The sequence below is a fragment of the Salmo salar genome, chromosome ssa02, assembly GCF_905237065.1.
Source record: "Salmo salar chromosome ssa02, Ssal_v3.1, whole genome shotgun sequence".
Lineage (NCBI taxonomy): Eukaryota > Metazoa > Chordata > Actinopteri > Salmoniformes > Salmonidae > Salmo > Salmo salar.
Window position 1 is genome coordinate 83,200,618 of NC_059443.1, and position 24,938 is coordinate 83,225,555.

The 24,938-nt window shown below is 40.0% G+C and overlaps 1 protein-coding gene across 2 annotated transcripts; it reads left to right on the forward strand.

Moving 5' to 3' along the window:
* Nucleotides 1–4,123: 4,123 nt before the first annotated feature.
* Nucleotides 4,124–24,220, forward strand: LOC106592500 (zinc finger protein 501-like). 2 transcript variants are annotated; one of them, XM_045711145.1, is made up of 2 exons: nt 4,124–4,748; nt 22,944–24,220. In XM_045711145.1, the coding sequence occupies exons 1-2, from the start codon at nt 4,349–4,351 to the stop codon at nt 23,765–23,767; spliced, it is 1,224 nt and encodes a 407-aa protein (XP_045567101.1). In that variant the 5' UTR covers nt 4,124–4,348; the 3' UTR covers nt 23,768–24,220. The 2 variants fall into 2 exon arrangements, with proteins under 2 accessions (XP_045567101.1, XP_045567096.1); XM_045711140.1 differs by lacking the exon at nt 22,944–24,220 and adding an exon at nt 14,820–16,138.
* Nucleotides 24,221–24,938: the final 718 nt, after the last annotated feature.

A 24,938-nucleotide genomic window follows, 5' to 3' on the forward strand; every position in this document is an offset into this window, starting at 1 on the left:
GGGCGCTATTTAGGCCAATGGATCGGAGACATGTTATATACATACATATACTAGCCGGCAACCACCTGGTTACTCAACCCTGCACCTTAGAGGCTGCTGCCCTATCTATATACATAGACATGGAATCACTGGTCACATTAATAATGTTAAATACAGGGCCTTCGGAAAGTATTCAGACCCTTTGACTTTTTCCACATTTTGTTAGGTTACAGCCTTATTCAAAAATGTATTAATCCCCCCCCCCCATCAATCTACACTCCATACCATAATGACATAGCAAAAACAGGTTTTTGGAAATGTTTGCTAATTTATTACATTTACATAAGTATTCAGACTCTTTACTCAGTACTTTCAAATCAAATCAAATGTAATTGGTCACATACACATGTTTAGCAGATGTTATTGCGGGTGTAGCGCAGTCTGAGGTCCTGCGCGCTCTGGAGCAGGTTTTCATGAAGGATCTCTCTGTACTTTGCGCCGTTCATCTTTGCCTCGATCTTGACTAGTCTCCCAGTCCCTGCTGCTGAAAACACCCCACAGCATGATGCTGCCACCACCATGCTTCCCCGTAGGGATGGTGCCAGGGTTTCCTCCAGATGTGATGCTTGACCTAGGTAATATTATCTGACATGTTACAGCTACACTGGACTAAACGTTTATAAAGGTAGACCTAGGTAATATTTTACGACATGTTACAGGTACACTGGACTAAACATTTATAAAGGTAGACCTAGGTAATATGATATGTTACAGGTACACTGGACTAAACATTTATAAAGGTAGACCTAGGTAATATGATATGTTACAGGTACACTGGACTAAACATTTATAAAGGTAGACCTAGGTAATATTATACGACATACTGTATGTTGCAGATACATTCATAAATGTACACTGGACCAAACGTGTATGCCTTGCCATCACTCAGCTTTGAATTGAATTTAAATTAATTTATTTTGGTGAAAACCTATACAACAATATGTATTCCTAGAGGATGGCACTTCAAAGTATTAATTAAAGTGTGTAAAGGAAACTGCTTGTGATTTGAAGAAAAGAGAGTACCAGTTCATCACAGATAGTAGTTGATAGTGCCCAACCAGAGCGTCTAACTACATCGTTTTAGATGCCTTCTGGCATGTTTGGAAAGCATATCTGCTTATTTTAAATGGGTCGAATCTACAGCTGAAGTCGGAAGTTTACATACACTTAGGTTGGAGTCATTAAAACTCGTTTTTCAACCACTCCACAAATTTCTTGTTAACAAACTATAGTTTTGTCAAGTTGGTTAGGACATCTACTTTGTGCATGACACAAGTAATTTTTCCAACAATTGTTTACAGACAGATTATTTCACTTATAATTCACTGTATCACAATTCCAGTGGGTCAGAAGTTTACATACACTAAGTTGACTGTGCATTTAAACAGCTTGGAAAATTCCAGAAAATGATGTCATGGCTTTAGAAGCTTCTGATAGGCTAACTGACATAATTTGAGTCAATTGGAGGTGTACCTGTCGATGTATTTGAGGCCTACCTTCAAACTCAGTGCCTCTTTGCTTGACATCATGGGAAAATCTAAAGAAATCACCCAAGACCTCAGAAAAAAATTGTAGACCTCCACAAGTCTGGTTCATTCTTGGGAGCAATTTCCAAACACCTGAAGGTACCACATTCATCTGTACAAACCATAGTACGCAAGTATAAACACCATGGGACCACGCAGCCGTCATACCTCTCAGGAAGGAGACGCGTTTTGTCTCCTAGAGATGAATGTACTTTTGTGTGAAAAGTGCAAATCAACCCCAGAACAACAGCAAAGGACCTTGTGAAGATGCTGGAGGAAACAGGTACAAAAGTATCTATATCCACAGTAAAACGAGTCCTATATTGAGTCCTATATAGACATTTTACTCTGTTCTTCGGCTTGCAAGCCAAAGAACACCATCCCAACCATGAAGCACGGGGGTGGCAGTATCATGTTGTGGGGGTGCCTTGCTGCAGGAGGGACTGGTGCACTTCACAAAATAGACGGCAACATGAGGATGTAAAATTATGTGGATATATTGAAGCAACATCTCAAGACATCAGTAAGGAAGTTAAAGCTTGATTGCAAATGGGTCTTCCACAAATGGACAATGACCCCAAGCATACTTCCAAAGTTGGGGCAAAATGGCTTTAGGACAACAAAGTCAAGGTACTGGAGTGGCCATCACAATGTCCTGACCTCAATCCCATAGAAAATGTGTTGGCAGAACTGAAAAAGCGTGTGCTAGCAAGGAGGCCTACAAACCTGACTCAGTTACACCAGCTCTGTCAGGAGGAATGGGCCAAAATTCACCCAACTTATTGTGGGAAGCTTGTGGAAGGCAACCCGAAATGTTTGAACCAAATTAAACAATTTAAAGGCAATGCTACCAAATGTATGAGTGTATGTAAACTTCTGACCTACTGGGAATGTGATGAAAGAAATACAAGCTGAAATAAATAATTCTCTCTACTATTATTCTGACATTTTACATTCTTAAAATAAAGTGGTGATCCTAACTGACCTAAGACGGAATTTTACTCGGATTAAATGTCAGGAATTGTGAAAAACTGAGTTTAAATGTATTTGGCTAAGGTGTATGTAAACTTCCGACTTCAACTGTATTCCTTAAAGAGGTGGGGTTTCAGGTGTCTCCGGAAGGTGGTGATTGACTCCGCTGTCCTGGCGTCTACATGATGTATTGTTACACCATGTAGGAGCAGTATAGACCTAGTCTGTTCATTATATACACCTACATGATGTATTGTTACACCATGTAGGAGCAGTATAGACCTAGTCTGTTCATTATATACATCTACATGATGTATTGTTACACCATGTAGGAGCAGTATAGAGCTAGTCTGTTCATTATATACACCTACATGATGTACTGTTACACCGTGTAGGAGCAGTTTGGGCATCTTTCTTTTGGTGTTTTCAGAGTCCGTAGAAAGGCCTCTTTAGTGTCCTAAGTTTTCATAACTGTGACCTTAATTGCCTTCCGTCTGTAAGCTGTTAGTGTCTTAACGACCGTTCCACAGGTGCATGTTCATTAATTGTTTATGGTTCATTGAACAAGCATGGGAAACAGTGTTTAAACCCTTTACAATGAAGATCTGTGAAGTTATTTGGATTTTTATGAATTATCTTTGAAAGACAGGGTCCTGAAAAAGGGACATTTCTTTTTTTGCTGAGTTTACATGATGTATTACACCATGTAGGAGCAGTTTGGACCTACTCAGTACTGTTACACCGTGTAGGAGCAGTTTGGACCTACTCAGCACTGTTACACCGTGTAGGAGCAGTTTGGACCTACTGAGTACTGTTACACCGTGTAGGAACAGTTTGGACCTACTCAGTACTGTTACACCGTGTAGGAGCAGTTTGGACCTACTCAGTACTGTTACACCGTGTAGGAGCAGTTTGGACCTACTCAGTACTGTTACACCGTGTAGGAGCAGTTTGGACCTACGCAGTACTGCTACACCGTGTAGGAGCAGTTTGAACCTACTCAGTACTGTTACACCGTGTAGGAGCAGTTTGGACCTACTCAGTACTGTTACACCTTGTAGGAGCAGTTTGGACCCACTCAGTACTGTCACACCGTGTAGGAGCAGTTTGGACCCACTCAGTACTGTTACACCGTGTAGGAGCAGTTTGGACCCACTCAGTACTGTTACACCGTGTAGGAGCAGTTTGGACCCACTCAGTACTGTTACACCGTGTAGGAGCAGTTTGGACCCACTCAGTACTGTTACACCGTGTAGGAGCAGTTTGGACCTACTCAGTACTGTTATACCATTTGGACCTAGCTACCTTATTGGGATATTATCTGTTTGTTTGATTGATTTCCTAAATGCAGATGTACAGTAGTATGGTAGGGTGTTTTACATTCTCACTCATTAAAGATATTCACTAATCAACACATGCTTCTCTTTGTACGTAACAATATAATAATATTATATCATGAAATAAATGAAAACCTGCTTTTTGTCTAAAAATAAAATAAACATTTCCCTTGACTGTTACCCTCCCACCCAGCAGATGGCGATGTGCCTGTTTCAGGCAATGCTGCCAGTGTGACGTATAATCTAATGGACGGGACGCTTCTTCAACAACAACGGCGAGTTATCCACCTCTGTAGCTTTTAGCCAACATAGCCGAAAACATTCAAGCTCTTTATAAGCTTTCGGTGTATATTAGCCACTGTGTTTTAAACACACTTGTCGTATCTACTAGTTAGTTACCCAATTTAATATTTACGTTGTTGTTAGTCAGCTAGCTGGCTGAGTATATTAGCAGTAGTGCTAGTCTAGTCACTAATGCTAACTAGTTATCTAGCTAACATCCCAACCATGAGCTCACTAAACGACGCCACCACTTCCAAAGAGGGGATCTGCTGGTTGGAGAAAGAAACTCTGGGGCTGAACATTGTCGTGAAAGAGGAGAAGGAAGAAGAGGATGTCACAGTAAAACAAGAAGCAGAGGGTGAGGCTGTTACAGTGAAAGAAGAAGAGAAAGAAGTTAAATTGACAGAAGGTGAAGAAGTGTTCAAAGTGAAAGAGGAGGATGTTACAGTAAAAGAAGAGGAGGAAGAGAAAGAGGAGGTGACTGTCACAATGAAAGAAGAGGAAGACATTTTTGGAATGAAGGAAGTGGGGGAGATTACTGTCACATTGGAAGAAGAAGAAGAAGAGGAGACAGGAGATCTGATTAACAACCGTGAGTAATATCTTAAAAACAGGGGTACAAACTCTGCAGTTGTTGAACCGATGTGTGGTTTTAAAGGGGCATTCTACTGAAGTTCTACACTTTAATAGTTCTGTGCAGTAGGAATTGTGAAAGCTACAAAGAGTGGGGGGCGGCCAACAAAACGTTTGTGGATCAAATGCTTCCCGTTATATTTTTCACAACATTTGTTAACATCTGTATATCTCTTTGTTTTGCTCAGTGTCTAAAAAGCGAAAATCTTCTCATGTGTGATTTCAAATGATGAAATGATGAAGAGGACAGAATCAAGACAATGAAGGATCATTTTGATCTGGATGAAAGGTATAAAAAAAATAATTACCACAGGTTATTTAAAATCCTTAATAGTATTTTGATGCACCTGTGCATCAATCTAAGTAACATAATAAAAATAATCCCCATCAGAATCCGTTAGTTTAAACTAGAGATATTGGGACGCAACATGGGCTGAGTCTTAATCCAGCACGTCTGCCTATGTTGGCCTTCCGCAACTGCGATGGAAGATGGCCGAGCTACAAATCACATTTTATTGGTCACATGCGCCGAATACAACAGGTGTAGTAGACCTTACAGTGAAATGCTTACTGACAAGCCCTTAACCAACAATGCAGTTTTAAGAAAAATCCAAGTTAAGAAAAATATTGACTAAATAAACTAAAGTTTAAAAAAAGTAACACAATAAAATAACAATAATGAGGCTATATACAGGGGTACTGGTACTGAGTCAATGTGTGGGGGTACAGGTTAGTAATGAGGCTATATACAGGGGGTACCGGTACCGAGTCAATGTGTGGGGGTACAGGTTAGTCTAGGTAATTGAGGTAATATGGACATTTAGGTAGGGGTAAAATGACTATGCATAGATAATAAACAGTGAGTAGCAGCAATGTAAAAAAAATGGTGTTTGTTAGACTATGAGACATCCTGAAAATCAATATTCTCACGAAAACGTCTGTAGCGTCCGAACTGTTTGGCCTTCAAAACTATAATGACCATTCTATGGAAAAGGTAGACTCTTTTCTTCCGTTTTGCTCTACGACCCATTCATCTGAAGGTAACCCATACAAATGAATGGAAGTATGGAGATATATATAGATATTAAACATTCATCTGAAGGTAACCCATACAAATGAATGGACGTATGGAGATATATATAGATATTAAACATTCATCTGAAGGTAACCCATACAAATGAATGGAAGTATGGAGATATATATAGATATTAAACATTCATCTGAAGGTAACCCATACAAATGAATGGAAGTATGGAGATATATATAGATATTAAACATTCATCTGAAGGTAACCCATACAAATGAATGGAAGTATGGAGATATATATAGATATTAAACATTCATCTGAAGGTAACCCATACAAATGAATGGAAGTATGGAGATATATATAGATATTAAACATTCATCTGAAGGTAACCCATACAAATGAATGGAAGTATGGAGATATATATAGATATTAAACATTCATCTGAAGGTAACCCATACAAATGAATGGAAGTATGGAGATATATATAGATATTAAACCTTCATCTGAAGGTAACCCATACAAATGAATGGACGTATGGAGATATATATATAGATATTAAACATTCATCTGAAGGTAACCCATACAAATGAATGGACGTATGGAGATATATATAGATATTAAACATTCATCTGAAGGTAACCCATACAAATGAATGGACGTATGGAGATATATATAGATATTAAACATTCATCTGAAGGTAACCCATACAAATGAATGGACGTATGGAGATATATATAGATATTAAACATTCATCTGAAGGTAACCCATACAAATGAATGGAAGTATGGAGATATATATAGATATTAAACCTTCATCTGAAGGTAACCCATACAAATGAATGGAAGTATGGAGATATATATATAGATATTAAACATTCATCTGAAGGTAACCCATACAAATGAATGGAAGTATGGAGATATATATAGATATTAAACATTCATCTGAAGGTAACCCATACAAATGAATGGACGTATGGAGATATATATAGATATTAAACATTCATCTGAAGGTAACACATACAAATGAATGGAAGTATGGAGGTAGTTTTGTGCCAACAAAAATAAGTGGTTAAATGTGTGTCCAAAAAAAACGAAATATTTCCTGATCTTGTTTATATCTGCTAGATCAAGGACAGACACTTCAAAACCTTATTCCTTATTAATAAACATTTTGACCGTCTCTTTTTTTGCCATTTATGAATGTGTTATTCAATGCGTTTCTATGGGCTATAGTAATAAAGGCCAAATTCAATATTTAATCAAATAATGTTTAAATATTTTGGGGGGGATACCTAAAGGGGCCCTATAATTATAAATCAAATTGCTAAATGATCCATGGCATAACCATCTTAAAACAAGTCCATATGTTAGCTCAGTCAATTCTTAATCTAATAGCTAAATGATCAACAGCATAACCATCTTAAAACAAGTCCATATGTTAGCTCAGTCAATTCTTAATCTAATAGCTAAATGATCAACAGCATAACCATCTTAAAACAAGTCCATATGTTAGCTCAGTCAATTCTTAATCTAATAGCTAAATGATCAACAGCATAACCATCTTAAAACAAGTCCATATGTTAGCTCAGTCAATTCTTAATCTAATAGCTAAATGATCAACAGCATAACCATCTTAAAACAATTCCATATGTTAGCTCAGTCTAAAAGCACCAACATTCCTAATGTTGGAAATTATGGAGAAATGACCATTTCTGTCTAACAGTTACACTGTTTCTTTTCTTAACCTTTTGTAACACAAGTTGATGTTTTAAATTCCCTTTTTCTGCGAAATTGTATGTTTACAAATATGATTTTGTATGTTTTTCATCTTTTGAAAGTTATTTTGATACATTTCATCCATTCCATGTTATTCATTCAACGTTTTGAGTTTCTGTGATACTCAGACTGAGAAATGGGCCATTTTTGCTCTCAAAATCACCCTTTTTTAAAAATTAAATAAAATTTTATGTTTTAAGTCCACAACGATGCTTACACCACATCAGGAGATCAATTTTGAGGTCTGGGAAAATGTTTTAAATAACATTTTGGGCTGTAGTTACCCTTTAATTAATGCACCTGGCAAGAGGCTATTTATTTAGCTGTGTTTTTGTAGCTCACATGTGATGGTAGAGTTAGTGAAACATATACCCACTGGATTGATGACAATAATCATGATACCATTCTGCCGCGTAAGCAGAGGCTACTTTTGGAGTAAACATTTAATTAAGAAGGTTTTTGGGAAAGCCTTTCCATCTACCAGAAGACGTCAGCATCATCGCAAACGGTTATACAAAGTGGTAGACGTGCGGACCACACACACGTTGCCTCTTTAGAAAGTTACAGGAAATACGAATCACAGATGCATTCTGTTCATGTCTTGTGATCAACTTGGGCAAATGAATACATTTTATATACATTTAGTTGATTCCCTACTGGATTTCAAATCATCATTACCACTTCTATGACATGGGACGTTGAAGCTCTCTCCCTCCTCTGTCTACAGAGCACACAGATTGTACCGGGAGGGGGTACAGACTACGATTCCCTGTCAACATTCACTCTGTGAGGTGCCTCTCCTCTCAATAGATGGCTAGAATATGCATATTGTTCATTCTAGCAGGAGAGGGCTCGACAGACTAGCCAGTTAAAACTGTTAGATGAAAAGTATACCTAGTAATATGAAGTGGGTAAAATAGTGGGCTGAAAATGAGTGTAACTGGCTGATTAGCCGACGGCCAGCGCTGATGGAAAACAGAGTTTAATACAATTGAGCTCAGTACAGTACAATAACGCACATTATAGTGTGTTCAACTCTAGTGTGTAATGAACTCTACTATACTCTACTATACTGAGCGATACTCCACTCTAGTGTGTAATGAACTCTACTATACTCTACTATACTGAGCTATACTCAACTCTAGTGTGTAATGAACTCTACTATACTCTACTATACTGAGCTATACTCAACTCTAGTGTGTAATGAACTCTACTATACTCTACTATACTGAGCTATACTCAACTCTAGTGTGTAATGAACTCTACTATACTCTACTATACTGAGCTATACTCAACTCTAGTGTGTAATGAACTCTACTATACTCTAGTGTACTGAGCTATACTCAACTCTACTATACTGAGCTATACTCAACTCTAGTGTGTAATGAACTCTACTATACTCTACTATACTGAGCTATACTCAACTCTAGTGTACTGAGCTATACTCAACTCTACTATACTGAGCTATACTCAACTCTAGTGTGTAATGAACTCTACTATACTCTACTATACTCTACTATACTGAGCTATACTCAACTCTAGTGTACTGAGCTATACTCAACTCTACTATACTGAGCTATACTCCACTTTTCTGTACTCTACTCTACTGTACTCTGCTCTACTGTACTGTACTGTACTCTACTCTACTGTACTCTACTGTACACTTCTGTACTGTACTCTACTGTACTGTACTGTACTCCACTGTACTGTACTCTCCTCTACTCTACTGTCCAAACTTGTGAACCCAACTGTGGTTTATGAATACTATGATTTCCCATTGTAGGCAATTCAATTGCAGAAATTCCGTTACTGATTTTTCAGAAATGTTGATTTGTATATCTTATCAAAGACTAAACAAAATATAAATGCAACATGTAAAGTGTTGGTCCCATGTTTCATGAGCTAAAATAAAAGATCCCAGAAATGTAATTTCTCTATAATGTGGTGCACAAATTTGTTTACATCCCTGTTAGTGAGCATTTTTCCTTTCCCAAGATAATCCATCCACCTGACAAGTGTGTCTTTGGTTAAACAGCCTGATCATTACACAGGCGCACCTTGTGCTGGGGAAAATAAAAGGCCACTCTAAAGTGTGCAGTTTTGTCACACAACACTCAAGTTTTGAGTTTTGAGTGAGCGTGCAATTGGCTTGTTGACTGCAGGAATATCCACCAGAGCTGTTGCCAGAAAATTGAATGTTCATTTCTCTACCATAAGCCGCCTCCAACTTTGCTTTAGAGAATATGGCAGTACGTCCAACCGGCCTCACACCCGCGGACTACGTGTAACCACGCCAGCCCAGGACCTCCACATCCAGCTTCTTCACCTGTGGGATCGTATGAGACCAGCCACCCGGAAAGCTGATGAAACTGTGGGAAACTGTGCACAACCAAAGAATTTCTGCACAAACTGTCAGAAACCGTCTCAGGGAAGCTCATCTGCATGCTCATCATCCTCACCAGAGTCTTGACCTGACTGCGGTTCGGCATCGTAACCGACTCCAGTGGAATAATGCTCACCTTCATTGGCGACTGGCACGCTGGAGAAGTGTGCTCTTCACTGATAAATTCCAGTTTCAACTGTATCGGGCAGACAGTGTAGCGTTTATGGCGTCGTTTGTGGGCGAGCGGTTTGCTGATGTCAAGGAATTGCATTTTATCGATAGCAATTTGAATGCACAGAGATACCATGACAAGACCTTGAGGCCCATTGTCTTAGGCCCTCCATCGTTAAGACGGTGGATGAATCAAATGACCCTCCATCGTTAAGGTGGTGGATGAATCAAATGACCCTCCATCGTTAAGGTGGTGGATGAATCAAATGACCCTCCATCGTTAAGACGGTGGATGAATCAAATGACCCTCCATCATTAAGAAGGTGGTGGTTGAATCAAATGACCCTCCATCGTTAAGACGGTGGATGAATCAAATGACCCTCCATCGTTAAGACGGTGGATGAATCAAATGACCCTCCATCGTTAAAACGGTGGATGAATCATCGTTAAGATGGTGGATGAATCAAATGACCCTCCATCGTTAAGGTGGTGGATGAATCAAATGACCCTCCATCGTTAAGGTGGTGGATGAATCAAATGACCCTCCATCGTTAAGACGGTGGATGAATCAAATGACCCTCCATCGTTAAGATGGTGGATGAATCAAATGACCCTCCATCGTTAAGACGGTGGATGAATCAAATGACTCTCCATCGTTAAGACGGTGGATGAATCAAATGACTCTCCATTGTTAAGACGGTTGGATGAATCAAATGACCCTCCATCGTTAAGACGGTGGATGAATCAAATGACCCTCCATCATTAAGAAGGTGGTGGTTGAATCAAATGACCCTCCATCGTTAAGACGGTGGATGAATCAAATGACCCTCCATCGTTAAGATGGTGGATGAATCAAATGACCCTCCATCGTTAAGATGGTGGATGAATCAAATGACCCTCCATCGTTAAGACGGTGGATGAATCAAATGACTCTCCATCGTTAAGACGGTGGATGAATCAAATGACTCTCCATTGTTAAGACGGTTGGATGAATCAAATGACCCTCCATCGTTAAGACGGTGGATGAATCAAATGACCCTCCATCGTTAAGACATCGTCATATATACACTACCAGTCAAAGTTTTAGAACACCTACTCATTCAAGGGTTTTTCTTTATTTTTACTATTTTCTACATTGTAGAATAATAGTGAAAACATAAAAACTATGAAATAACATATATGGAATCATGTAGTAACCATGCATTCCAGGTGACTACCTCATGAAGCTGGTTGAGAGAATGCCAAGAGTGTGCAAAGCTGTCAAGGCAAAGGGTGGCTATTTGAAGAATCTCAAATATAAAATCTATTTTGATTTAACAATTTTTTGGGGGTTACTACATGAGGATGATTGAAATGAATAATTATTTATTAACAGCAAGCTGGAGAGGTCACAGTCAAACTGAAATGAATCATTGTTTATTAACAGTAAGCTGGAGAGGTCACAGTCAAACTGAAATGAATCATTGTTTATTAACAGCAAGCTGGAGAGGTCACAGTCAAACTAAAATGAATCATTGTTTATTAACAGCAAGCTGGAGAGGTCACAGTCAACCTGAAATGAATCATTATTTATTAACAGCAAGCTGGAGAGGTCACAGTCAACCTGAAATGAATCATTATTTATTAACAGCAAGCTGGAGAGGTCACAGTCAAACTGAAATGCATAAAGTACCGGTCTGCAGGGAGCTCCTCCGGGGCAGTCCTGTTAGATCTCTTATATACTGCTAACACAGACAAGTTATAGTTGCATGATTTAGCTTATTCGTCATTCACAGTTGATTCATCATTAACCTGTTAGGGCTAGGGGGCAGTATTTGCACGGCTGGATAAAAAAATTTACCCGATTTAATCTGGTTACTAATCCTACCCAGTAACTAGAATATGCATATACTTATTATATATGGATAGAAAACACTCTAAAGTTTCTAAAACTGTTTGAATGGTGTCTGTGAGTATAACAGAACTCATTTGGCAGGCAAAACCCTGAGACATTTTCTGACAGGAAGTGGATACCTGATGTGTTGTATTACCTTTAAACCTATGCCATTGAAAAACACAGGGGCTGAGGAATATTTTGGCACTTCCTATTGCTTCCACTAGATGTCACCAGCCTTTACAAAGTGTTTTGAGTCTTCTGGAGGGAGATCTGACCGAACAAGAGCCATGGAACGATGATGGCCCATTAGACACCTGGCGCGCGAGTTCATGTTGGGTACCCTCGTTCCAATACGTTATAAAAGAGAATGCATTCGTCCACCTTGAATATTATTCATGTTCTGGTTAAAAAAGGCCCTAATGATTTATGCTATACAACGTTTGACATGTTTGAACGAACGGAAATATATTTTTTCCCCTCGTTCATGACGAGAAGTCCGGCTGGCTTAGATCATGTGCTAACAAGACGGAGATTTTTGGACATAAATGATGAGCTTTTTTGAACAAAACTACATTCGTTATGGACCTGTGATACCTGGAAGTGACATCTGATGAAGAGAATCAAAGGTAATGGATTATTTACATAGTATTTTCGATTTTAGATCTCCCCAACATGACGTCTAGTCTGTATCGCAACGCGTATTTTTCTGGGCGCAGTGCTCAGATTATTGCAAAGTGTGATTTCCCAGTAAGGTTATTTTTAAATCTGGCAAGTTGATTGCGTTCAAGAGATGTAAATCTATAATTCTTTAAATGACAATATAATATTTTACCAATGTTTTCTAATTTTAATTATTTAATTTGTGGTGTTGACTTGACTGCCGGTTATTGGAGGGAAACGATTTCCTCAACATCAATGCCATAGTAAAACGCTGTTTTTGGATATAAATATGAACTTGATAGAACTAAAAATGCATGCATTGTCTAACATAATGTCCTAGGAGTGTCATCTGATGGAGATTGTAAAAGGTTAGTGCATCATTTTAGCTGGTTTTATGGTTTTGGTGACCCTGTCTTTGAATTGACAAAACATTACACACAACTCTTGTAAATGTACTGTCCTAACATACTCTAAATTTATGCTTTCGCCGTAAAACCTTTTTGAAATCGTAAAACGTGGTTAGATTAAGGAGATGTTTATCTTTCAAAGGGTGTAAAATAGTTGTATGTTTGAAAAATTTGAATTTTGACATTTATTTGGATTCAAATTTGCCGCTCTTGAAATGCACCTGCTGTTGATGGAGTGCACCACGGGTGGGACGCTTGCGTCCCACCTAGCCCATAGAGGTTAACGTTTGGTTCATGCATGTGACAGACCAATACCTCACGAGGCTTCTTCTCCAAGCTGAGACCTTGAAACTGAGATATCCCTTTCATTCTCAAAACAAGGGTCTGGGCGTATTGCCAAATTGCAGATACTTATAGTGAGGGTTCGTTCAATCAGTCACTTACATGAACACAGACATTGGTTATTAGAAAAGCACAAACATAACATTTTCCATCACAATAGCATCAGAGAGGAAGAAGTGAAGCGAGAGGTTTCACTCTCGTCAAAATATGCCTAATGCATTTCTATCGGCTTATTTTGGACCAGAACTTGTCGCCTGCCTTCACGCCATTGGGACAACTCCCATTGTTAGGGCGGAGACTTGAGAATTTTGTCATAATATACAGATCTCTGATAGTATTTTCTTGTTGTCACATCCTTTTACTGTTTGGGGAAAAAAATGTAACAGTTTGTTGACTGCTTAATAAGGGTGGGTTAGTCGACATCAAAATTAATCGAAATTTGTATCCCTAGACAAAATATCTTTCTGAAACAGAAATGGCTGTAATAATCTTGTTTACATGGACACATCTGAACTCAGTTTACCTGATGGCACTGATAAATGCAGAAATATCGCCTTTTCAAAATATATCTTCTGCCACAGCTATTATGTTATTTTTGTGAAGCATATTTGATTCTGAGTTCAGACATATACTGTATAACGTTATGTGAAAACGACTTCTGAGACGCAAACCTTTAGTTGTTTCCGGACTCACTTCACTCGCGCTAAAGGCTCGCAAACATTTAGTTGTTTCCAGACTCACTTCACTCGTGCTAAAGGCTGGCTCGGGTGGTGCTAGCACATGCACAGCTGGAACGCAGAATAAGGTGTTTACATGATAATTAACTTAACCCCTTATGTACCATTCTAGCCCCATCTTAACTTAACCCCTTATGTACCATTCTAGTAACAACCTAACAATTGGCCACTATCTGTCATTATAGCAAGTAACGGGAGAATACATTTGCATAAATACATATTTTCAAACATTTCTATTGAATAATAAATCACCACAATAAGTTCTATACATATTTTCTGTACAAACAAAATGCAGAGGTCAGAGAGGCGGATAGCAAAGGGTTTGAACAAGTCCCTTCTGTTACAAACCAAATATTTGACTAGAAGCATGGGGTAATAATGTCTAGATGCTTTTTTTCCAGTGGAGATTAGTTGATGAATTTCCTGGCAGGGCTGTGGGACAGTGGATGTGTAGGAATAATTCAAATGGAACTGTTAACAGCCATTACCCGGGCAGTATTGTGAATAACTAACGGCTATTAACCAATCGGCATCAAGGATCCAAATGTACGGTTTATAATGAGTCTAGATTAAACCTCATAGGAAGAGAGTTTTATCATGTGGAGGTTTCATTCAGGTCTCTCTGTTTAACTAAATACTCTGTCTTTGGCAGGAGAGAGACCAGACTCTCACTCTGACAGCAGTAAGAGGGCTTCAGGGGAACCAGACCCAGAGACTCCCAAACCAGTGAGACGACTCAACTGCTCCCAGTGTAATAAGAGTTTTAAGTTGTCACGGTACCTAAAAATACATCAGAGGACACACACAAGGGAGAAACCTTTTCTCTGCTCCCAGTGTGGAAAGAGTTTTACCCAGTTATGGAGCCTGAACAAACATAATAGAATACACACAGGAGAAAAGCCTTACCGCTGTTCCCATTGTGGAAATAATTTTAGGTCGTTAGATAAGCTGAAGGAGCATGAGAGGACACACACAGGGGAGAAACCATACCATTGCTCCTTGTGTGGAAAGAGTTTTACCCAGTTAGGAAGCCTGAAAGAGCATGAAAGGAAACACTCAGGAGAAAAGTCTTTCCAATGTCCCCAGTGTGGAAAGAGATTTTCACGATCACAGCAACTAAAATCACATGAGAGGACACACACAGGGGAGAAACCATACCACTGCTCCCAATGTGAAAAGAGTTTTACCCAGTTAGGGAGCCTGAACAAACATAATAGAATACACACAGGAGAAAAGCCTTATCCCTGTGCCTATTGTCCAAAGAGATTTTCAGGATCACAGGATCTAAAATCACACGAGAGGACACACACAGGGGAGAAACCATACCACTGCTCCCAGTGTGAAAAGAGTTTTGCGCAGTCAGGGAGCCTGAACAAACATAATAGAATACACACAGGAGAAAAGCCTTACCCCTGTGCCCATTGTGGAAAGAGATTCTCACGGTCACAGGACCTAAAATCACATGAGAGGACACACACAGGAGAAAAGCCTTACCCCTGTGCCCATTGTAGAAAGAGATTTTCACGGTCACATGACCTAAAATCACATGAGAGAACACACACAGGAGAGATACCTTACCATTGCTCCCTGTGTGGAAAAGATTTTTTCCATTTAGGAAGTCTGCGCAAACATAAGAAGAGAAAACACTCTGGAGATGTGTGTACCCATGTTCCCATTGTGTAATGAATATCAGGTTGTTAAATAAAAAATACATTTTCCCAGACAGAAGACCTGAAATCACATCATAGCATAGACAGGCAGTGTTCTGACTTGTTAGACTGTTGTTTTATGCCACATTAAATCATATTGTTTATATGAAATCATTCTCTAGAATAGGCCTGTTTTTAGTTTTTGAGACAATTTTGAAATGTATTTTATTTTGATTCTACACTGATATATTGGATACATGTAAGAAACCTTACATGTTCATGATATGATTTGGATATTATAAAATGTAAATTATAAAATGGATGAATATTGTGTGTATTTCTTGATTCTAACCTTAAAACCTCAGGACATTTAGTTGTTTGGTTTACAGCGTGTCAGTCAGAACTTCAGGAGAGGTCTTCTGAGTGGGTGAGTGGATGGCTGGAAGGTAGACAACACAACATGTCAGTCAGAACATCACTAGAGGTCTTCTGAGTGGGTGAATGGATGGCTGGAAGGTAGATAACACAACATGTCAGTCAGAACATCACTAGAGGTCTCTTCTGAGTGGGTGAATGGATGGCTGGAAGGTAGACAACACAACATGTCAGTCAGAACATCACTAGAGGTCTCTTCTGAGTGGGTGAATGGATGGCTGGAAGGTAGATAACACAACATGTCAGTCAGAACATCACTAGAGGTCTCTTCTGAGTGGGTGAATGGATGGCTGGAAGGTAGACAACACAACATGTCAGTCAGAACATCACTAGAGGTCTTCTGAGTGGGTGAATGGATGGCTGGAAGGTAGACAACACAACATATCAGTCAGAACATCACTAGAGGTCTCTTCTGAGTGGGTGAGTGGATGGCTGGAAGGTAGACAACACAACATGTCAGTCAGAACATCACTAGAGGTCTCTTCTGAGTGGGTGAATGGATGGCTGGAAGGTAGACAACACAACATGTCAGTCAGAACATCACTAGAGGTCTCTTCTGAGTGGGTGAGTGGATGGCTGGAAGGTAGACAACACAACATGTCAGTCAGAATACCAATCACTTAGATCAGGGTTTCCCAAACTCGGTCCTGTGCCCCCCCCCCAACTTCGATCAATTAGCTCTTTAAAAAAAGGTATTGAACAGACTTTGAGGAATTGTTGGTTTGCTCCGGTTGGTGGGTGTGGCTTGAAGCAATGAGTGACGCATTAAGGGCAGCAGTACATTTTGAACCCAATGATTTTTCAACTAGTTGCTCAGTACAGCACCTATTTCTGTTAATTGATCGTTCCACTGCTTTTGTTTGTACTGAACGCAGCTCAGTACTGTTACACCGTGTAGGAGCAGTTTGGACCTACTCAGTACTGTTACACCGTGTAGGAGCAGTTTGGACCTACTCAGTACTGTTACACCGTGTAGGAGCAGTTTGGACCTACTCAGTACTGTTACACCGTGTAGGAGCAGTTTGGACCTACTCAGTACTGTTACACCGTGTAGGAGCAGTTTGGACCTACTCAGTACTGTTACACCGTGTAGGAGCAGTTTGGACCTACTCAGTACTGTTACACCGTGTAGGAGCAGTTTGGACCTACTCAGTACTGTTACACCGTGTAGGAGCAGTTTGGACCTACTCAGTACTGTTACACCGTGTAGGAGCAGTTTGGACCTACTCAGTACTGTTACACCGTGTAGGAGCAGTTTGGACCTACTCAGTACTGTTACACCGTGTAGGAGCAGTTTGGACCTACTCAGTACTGTTACACCGTGTAGGAGCAGTTTGGACCTACTCAGTACTGTTACACCATGTAGGAGCAGTTTGGACCTACCCAGTACTGTTACACCGTGTAAGAGCAGTTTGGACCTAGCTGCTTATTGTGATATTATCTGTTTGTTTGACTGATTTCCTAAATGCAGATGTGCAGTAAGTTTTTTTGCATTCTCAATCATTAAACATTTTTGATTTTATTTAACTAGGCAAGTTAGTTAAGAACAAATTCTTATTTACAATGGCGGCCTACCCCTTGCCAAACCCGGACGACACTGGGCCAATTGTGCGCCGCCCTATGGGACTCCCAATCACGGCCGGATGTGATACAGCCTGGATTCGAACCAGGGACTGTAGTGGTGCCTCTTGCACTGAGATGCAGTGCCTTAGACCCGCTGCGCCACTCGGGAGCCCAAATATCTGCACTGATTAACATATGCGTGTCTTTCTACGTTTCCATATAATATGATCATTTATTGATATGAATAAAAACATAACTTTTTGTCATCAATGTCCGTGTCCAAAGGATCCTCCGCTGTCTTCCTCTTCTTGCCATTGGAGGAGCTGGGTCGGGGAGATGTGGTGGAGGTTGATGGAGTTGCAGAGGGCACGGGGGCACCTGGACGTGGGTTGGGTGTTGGTGAGAAGGGACGTTGGGGAGAGGGGCCGGAGAGGTGATGAATCAAGGGGCGATGAACCACCTGTGGATGGGCCCTCAAAACCCCACCCTCCAGCACCTACAAGCATAATCCTATGATAACACAGGCACTGAATATTTCCCGCTCACAATTTCTCCCATCCAGAAAAGAGCTGATTTCACGTGCTGAACGAAAATAAATGCAACACACAACAATTTCAAAGATTTTACTGAGTTACATTTCATATAAGGAAATCAGTCAATTGAAATAAATTCGTTAGGCCCTAATGTATGGATTTCACATGACTGGGAATAGAGATATGCATCTGTTGGTCACAGATACCTTAAATAAAAGGTAGGGGTGTGGGTCAGAAAACCAGTCAGTATCTGGTGTGACCACCATTTGCCTCATGCAGCGCGACACATCTCCTTCACATAGAGTTGATCAGGCTGTTGATTGTGGAATGTTGTCCCACTCCTCTTCATTGCCTGTGTGAAGTTGCTGGATATTGGTGGGAACTAGAACACATACACATCGATCCAGAGCATCCCAAACATGCTCAATGGGTGACATGTCTGGTGAGTATGCAGGCCATGGCGGAACTGGGACATTTTCAGCTTTCAGGAGTTACCGATCTTTGCGACATGGGGCCGTGCATTATCATACTGAAACATGAGGTGATGGCGGCAGATGAATGGCACGACAATGGGCCTCAGGATCTCGTCACGGTATCTCTGTGCATTCAAATTGCCATCGAAAAAAATGCAATTGTTGTCCGTAACTTATGCCTGCCCATACGTACTGCCAAATTCTCTAAAACGATGTTGAAGGTAGCTTATGGTAGAGAAATGGACATTCAATTATCTGGCAAAAGCTCTGGTGGACATTCCTGCAGTTAGCATGCCAATTGCACCCTCCCCCCAGAAATTTGACGTCTGTAGCATTGTGTTGAGTGGCCTTTTATTGTTCCCAGAACAAGGTGCACCTGTGTAATGATCATGCTGTTTAATCAGCTTCTTGATATGCCACACCTGTCAGGTGGATGGATGATCTTGGCAAAGGAAAAGTGCTCACTAACAACATTCTTCAATAGAACATCACAACATTCTTCAATAGAACGTCGCAATATTCTTCAATAGAACGTCACAATATTCTTCAATAGAACATCACAACATTCTTCAATAGAACATCACAACATTCTTCAATAGAACAACACAACATTCTTCAATAGAACATTACGTGTTGTGTTTATATTTTAGTGTCGTGTAGGTTAGCTAAACATCAGATCACAGTGACTGTACAAAAATACCCGGCTGCATGATGATTACTTACCGTATCTGGCATATTGGTGTCTGTCTGACGATGTTTCACGTGAACACGAAGCCTGACAGTCAGTCTCCTTTACCCTTTTCGGATTGCAAACATCACCTTTCTCCATGTTTCTTTGATATCAGTATGGGTGTTCAAATGTCATATCTCCCTCCAGCTGTTGTCTTTTGCTTGTCTGAATACGACCGCATCAAAGGGTTGTAAAGGTTCTCGTATTGTCTCACCAGCGCACACAGACACTCCTCCAAACGGGACGTAATTGCGCTTAGCAAATCACAAAATAAAATGCACAAAAAAGGAAGCTTGCAAGTAGCAGTGGTGTAAAGTACTTAAGTAAAAATACTTTTAAGTACTACTTAAGTCGTTTTTTTGGCTACCTGTACCTTACTTTACTATTGATGTTTTGACAACTTTTACTCCACAACATTCCTAAAGAAAACGATGTACTTTTTACTGCATACATTTTCCCTGGCACCCAAAATAATGTACTTTTTACTGCATACATTTTCCCCAAAAGTACTCGTTACATGACGAATGCTTAGCAGCAGGAACATTTTCCTATTCAAGCACATGAAGAGAACATCCCTGTGATCCCTACTGCCTCTTATCTGGCAGACTCACTAAACACAAATGCTTCGTTTGTAATTTTACCCCTGGCTATCCGTAAATAAAAAAAATACAAAATGAAAATCGTGTTGTCTGGTTTGCTAAATGTTAGGAATGTGAAATGATTTATACTTTTATTTTTGAAATTACATTTACTTTTGATACTTAAGTATATTTAAAACAATTATTTTACTCAAGTAGTATTTTACTGGGCGACGTTCACTTTTTCTTTAGTAAGTTTGACAATTGGGTACTTTTCCCACCACTGGCACGTAGTAGAAGCAAAGTCGCAGAACGTCCATCTGTGTTTATACCAGAAGGGATACCGGAAAAAAATGTGACGTAGACACTGGCGGATCTTCCGTTGCAAAACTCTCTCAATACTGCCCCTCAATCTTCGCAGTGGAACGGTACGTTGGGTATCAATTTCCAGGTAGAAAAAAAACTGCTTTGAATGACAGAGCGTATTACAAGGAGCCGCCCCTTTTGTAACGAAAAACGACATTGCCACACTGCGCTAAGCTCCGTCGGCCCTCTGCGTATTGTCTGCAAACCCTTTTAGTTTACGAACTGAAACCAGAATGATACAACGATGAACCACCAAATGCACATCCCATTTCTGTTAGAAAATTGAGAAAGAGGCGGAGTTGGACAGTTTTTTTGTGTGCCCAAAGCCAACCTTTAAAGCTACACGAGTGGGCGGGCACCAAAAAAAACGTTACTGGATGAAATACTTCCCATTATATTGTTCTGTCGTGCTTTGTTTAGTCTCTATACTCAACATCTCATGAGAGCTAAATGTGATTGTGAATCTCTGTAATTTGTTTTTAAAATTAAAATGGTGTCTTTACGTCCGTCATATTTTAGCTATAAGGTAAGACAGACTCATCTGATTGAAATCTGTATGGTATTGTTAGCTCCTTCATATTTTAGCTATAAGGTAAGACAGACTGATCTGATTGAAATATCTATGGTGTTGTTAGCTCCTTCATATTTTAGCTATAAGGTAAGACAGACTGATCTGATTGAAATCTGTATGGTATTGTTAGCTCCTTCATATTTTAGCTATAAGGTAAGACAGACTGATCTGATTGAAATATCTATGGTGTTGTTAGCTCCTTCATATTTTAGCTATAAGGTAAGACAGACTGATCTGATTTAAAATATCTATGATACCACATCATATAACCTGTTATTACCACCAACTCATGTCTGATTTCGACATGAAGACATGAAGACATGGAAGGATCATTTGGATTAAGTGTTCTATAGACACAGGCCCCACAGGTTATTACAGGTTATATAGACACCGGCCCCACAGGTTATTACAGGTTATATAGACACCGGCCCCACAGGTTATTACAGGTTATATAGACACCGGCCCCACAGGTTATTACAGGTTATATAGACACCGACCCCACAGGTTATTACAGGTTATATAGACACCGACCCCACAGGTTATTACAGGTTATATAGACACCGGCCCCACAGGTTATTACAGGTTATATAGACACCGGCCCCACAGGTTATTACAGGTTATATAGACACCGGCCCCACAGGTTATTACAGGTTATATAGACACCGGCCCCACAGGTTATTACAGGTTATATAGACACCGGCCCCACAGGTTATTACAGGTTATATAGACACCGGCCCCACAGGTTATTACAGGTTATATAGACACCGGCCCCACAGGTTATTGAATCAACAAGGCACGAGAACCTGCGGATTATCCTGAAGTGAAAACACAACTAAGTGCTGCAAGCATTTCGCTACACTCGCATTGACATCTGCTAACCATGTGTATGTGACCAATTAAAATTTGATTTGATTTGTTCTTAGGCATGATACAAAGTGGGGGGAAACAATGGTGTGTTATTCATAATAACTTGGGTTTGACTTCCTTATTGCTTTCATAAAATAATGATTATTATATTATAAAGTTGCAGGAGGTCGGAGAGGCAGATAGCAAGGATTATACAACTCCCCTCTGTTCCAAACCAAATGTTAGGCTAGTGGCCATGGGTTAATGATGTCCCTCTGTTCCAAACCAAATGTTAGGCTTGTACCCTTGGGTTAATGATGTCTCTCTGTTCCAAACCAAATGTTAGGCTAGTAGCCATGGGTTAATGATGTCCCTCTGTTCCAAACCAAATGTTAGGCTAGTAGCCATGGGTTAATGATGTCCCTCTGTTCCAAACCAAATGTTAGGCTAGTAGCCATGGGTTAATGATGTCCCTCTGTTCCAAACCAAATGTTAGGCTAGTAGCCATGGGTTAATGATGTCCCTCTGTTCCAAACCAAATGTTAGGCTAGTAGCCATGGGTTAATGATGTCCCTCTGTTCCAAACCAAATGTTAGGCTAGGAGCCATGGGTTAATGATGTCCCTCTGTTCCAAACCAAATGTTAGGCTAGTAGCCATGGGTTAATGATGTCCGTATGCTGCTATGCTTTTCTTCCAGTGGAGATTGGTTTATAAATGGCCTGGCAGGGCTGTGGGACAGTGGAGATTAGTTTATAAATGGCCTGGCAGGGCTGTGGAGATTAGTTTATAAATGGCCTGGCTGGGCTGTGGGACAGCGGATGTTTAGGGATAATTCAAATGGAACTTAACAGGTATTACCAGTGGATTATCGTGAATACCTAACAGCTACCAACCAATCAGCATCCATGATCCAAACTACCCATTTTATAATAAGGGATCTAGACTGGATTAAAGCTCATAGGGAGACAGATTAAAAATGTGCAGGTTTTATTCAGGTCTCTCTGTTTAACCAAATACTCTGTCTTTGACAGGAGAGAGACCAGACTCTCACTCTGACAGCGAGAAGAGTCCTTCAGGGGAACCAGACCCAGAGACGCCCAAACCAGCAAAACAACATCACTGTTCTCAGTGTGGAAAGAGATTTATCCAGTCATCGCATCTGAAAGATCATAAGAGAATACACACAGGAGAAAAACCTTTCCAATGCTCTCAGTGTGGAAAGAGTTTTACCCATTTAGGGTATCTGAAATCACATGAGAGGAGGCACCCAGGAAAAAAGCCTTTCCACTGCTCCCAGTGTGGAAAGAAGTTCTCCATGTCAAGTAACCTAAAAAAACATGAGGGAATACACTCAGTAGAGAAGCCTTTCCACTGTTCCCAGTGTGAAAAGAGTTTTACACAGTTTGGGCAACTGGAAAAACATAAAAGAATACACACTGGAGAGAAGCCCTACCTCTGCTCCCACTGTGGTAAGAGTTTTACCCAATCAGGTACCTTGAAATCACATGAGAGAACACACTCTGTAGAGAAGCCTTTCCAATGCTCTCAGTGTGGAAAGACGTTTTCCCAATCAGGTACCCTGAAATCACATGAGAGAACACACTCTGTAGAAAAGCCTTTCCAATGCGCTCAGTGTGGAAAGGGTTTTACCCAGATGGGGAGCCTGAAAAAGCATGATAGAACACACACAGGGGAGAAGCCTTTCCAATGCTCTCAGTGTGGAAAAGGTTTTACCCAGATAGGGAGCTTGAAAGGTCATGAAAGAACACAGCACATACAGGGAAGAAGCCTTATCACTGCCCCCAGTGTGAAAATTATTCTAATTTATCTGGTTAGGGGACCTGAAAGAACATAATATAACACACACGGGAGAAGCCTTTCCAATGCTCCCAGTGTGGGAAGGGTTTTACCCAGAGAGGCTTGCTGAAAAGCCATGAAAGAACACATACATGGGAGTAGTGACGGGGAAGCGAAGCGTTTAGGTTTTCCAGCCAATCGTGTCAAAAATAGGTACATTACTCAACGCTTTGATCAACACAGTGTACACTATTGGCACCTGCTGGTCAAAATAATTTAGAGCAGGCATATTATTGTAGAGGACGTCCCACGCCCCATAGCGTGCGCAGTGTTTTTTGTCTTCTACCAAACCAATCAGGTGGAAGCTAAGCTTCCGACTGTTTTTGTTTGTCACATGAAATCAAATAAGTACAATGCAGGACTGAAATATAAATGTTTTATTTCAAAACATGAGCTGAATATGGAGTCAGTTTCAATGTATACACACTGTTATTAAATTGTCATTTTCTAACTCTGGCTCTGTGTTTCCTGTGTGTGTGTCATTCCTCAAAGACTACACAATATTGAGTGCCGTTTCAACATGATGCATTTGCTCCAATCGCTGGTCCTCTGATGATTTATATCTTACAGAGTGGCTTTAAGGCAATAGTCTGGTCACATCTAACAGAGTGGCTTTAATAGTCTGGTCACATCTAACAGAGTGGCTTTAATAGTCTGGTCACATCTAACAGAGTGGCTTTAATAGTCTGGTCACATCTCACAGAGTGGTTTAAGGGAATAGTCTGGTCACATCTGGTTAATGTTGAACATGGATAAGTAGTCATCTAGGCTATATCTAATCTGTATGATATTTTACATGGATAAGAAGTCGTCTAGGCTAAATCTAATCTGTATGATATTTTTCTGGTCTAAATCTAATCTGTATGATATTTTTCTGGTCTAAATCTAATCTGTATCATATTTTACATGGATAAGAAGTTGTTTAGGCTAGATCTAATCTGTAGGATATTTAAAAAAATATGTATTCGTCCTGGCTGAGTTATTGTCTGAGTTAATTTAGTTTTTTCCCCTAAATGAAAATATACTATACCTACAACCTAGGGATTCATATTTTCTCGAAAATCTACCAAGAATCCATTGACATAGCACAAAAATCTACCAAGATTCCCAAGAGTCCAGGGACATACCACAAAAATCACAAGTGCCTGTTTAAAGTGTTTACAACTTTG

Coding starts and splice junctions, on each gene's coding strand:
- LOC106592500 (XM_045711140.1), top strand. CDS start 4,349: ATGCTAACTAGTTATCTAGCTAACATCCCAACCATGAGCTCACTAAAC. Junction 4,749..14,819: donor AGGAGATCTGATTAACAACC/GTGAGTAATATC, acceptor TGTCTTTGGCAG/GAGAGAGACCAGACTCTCAC.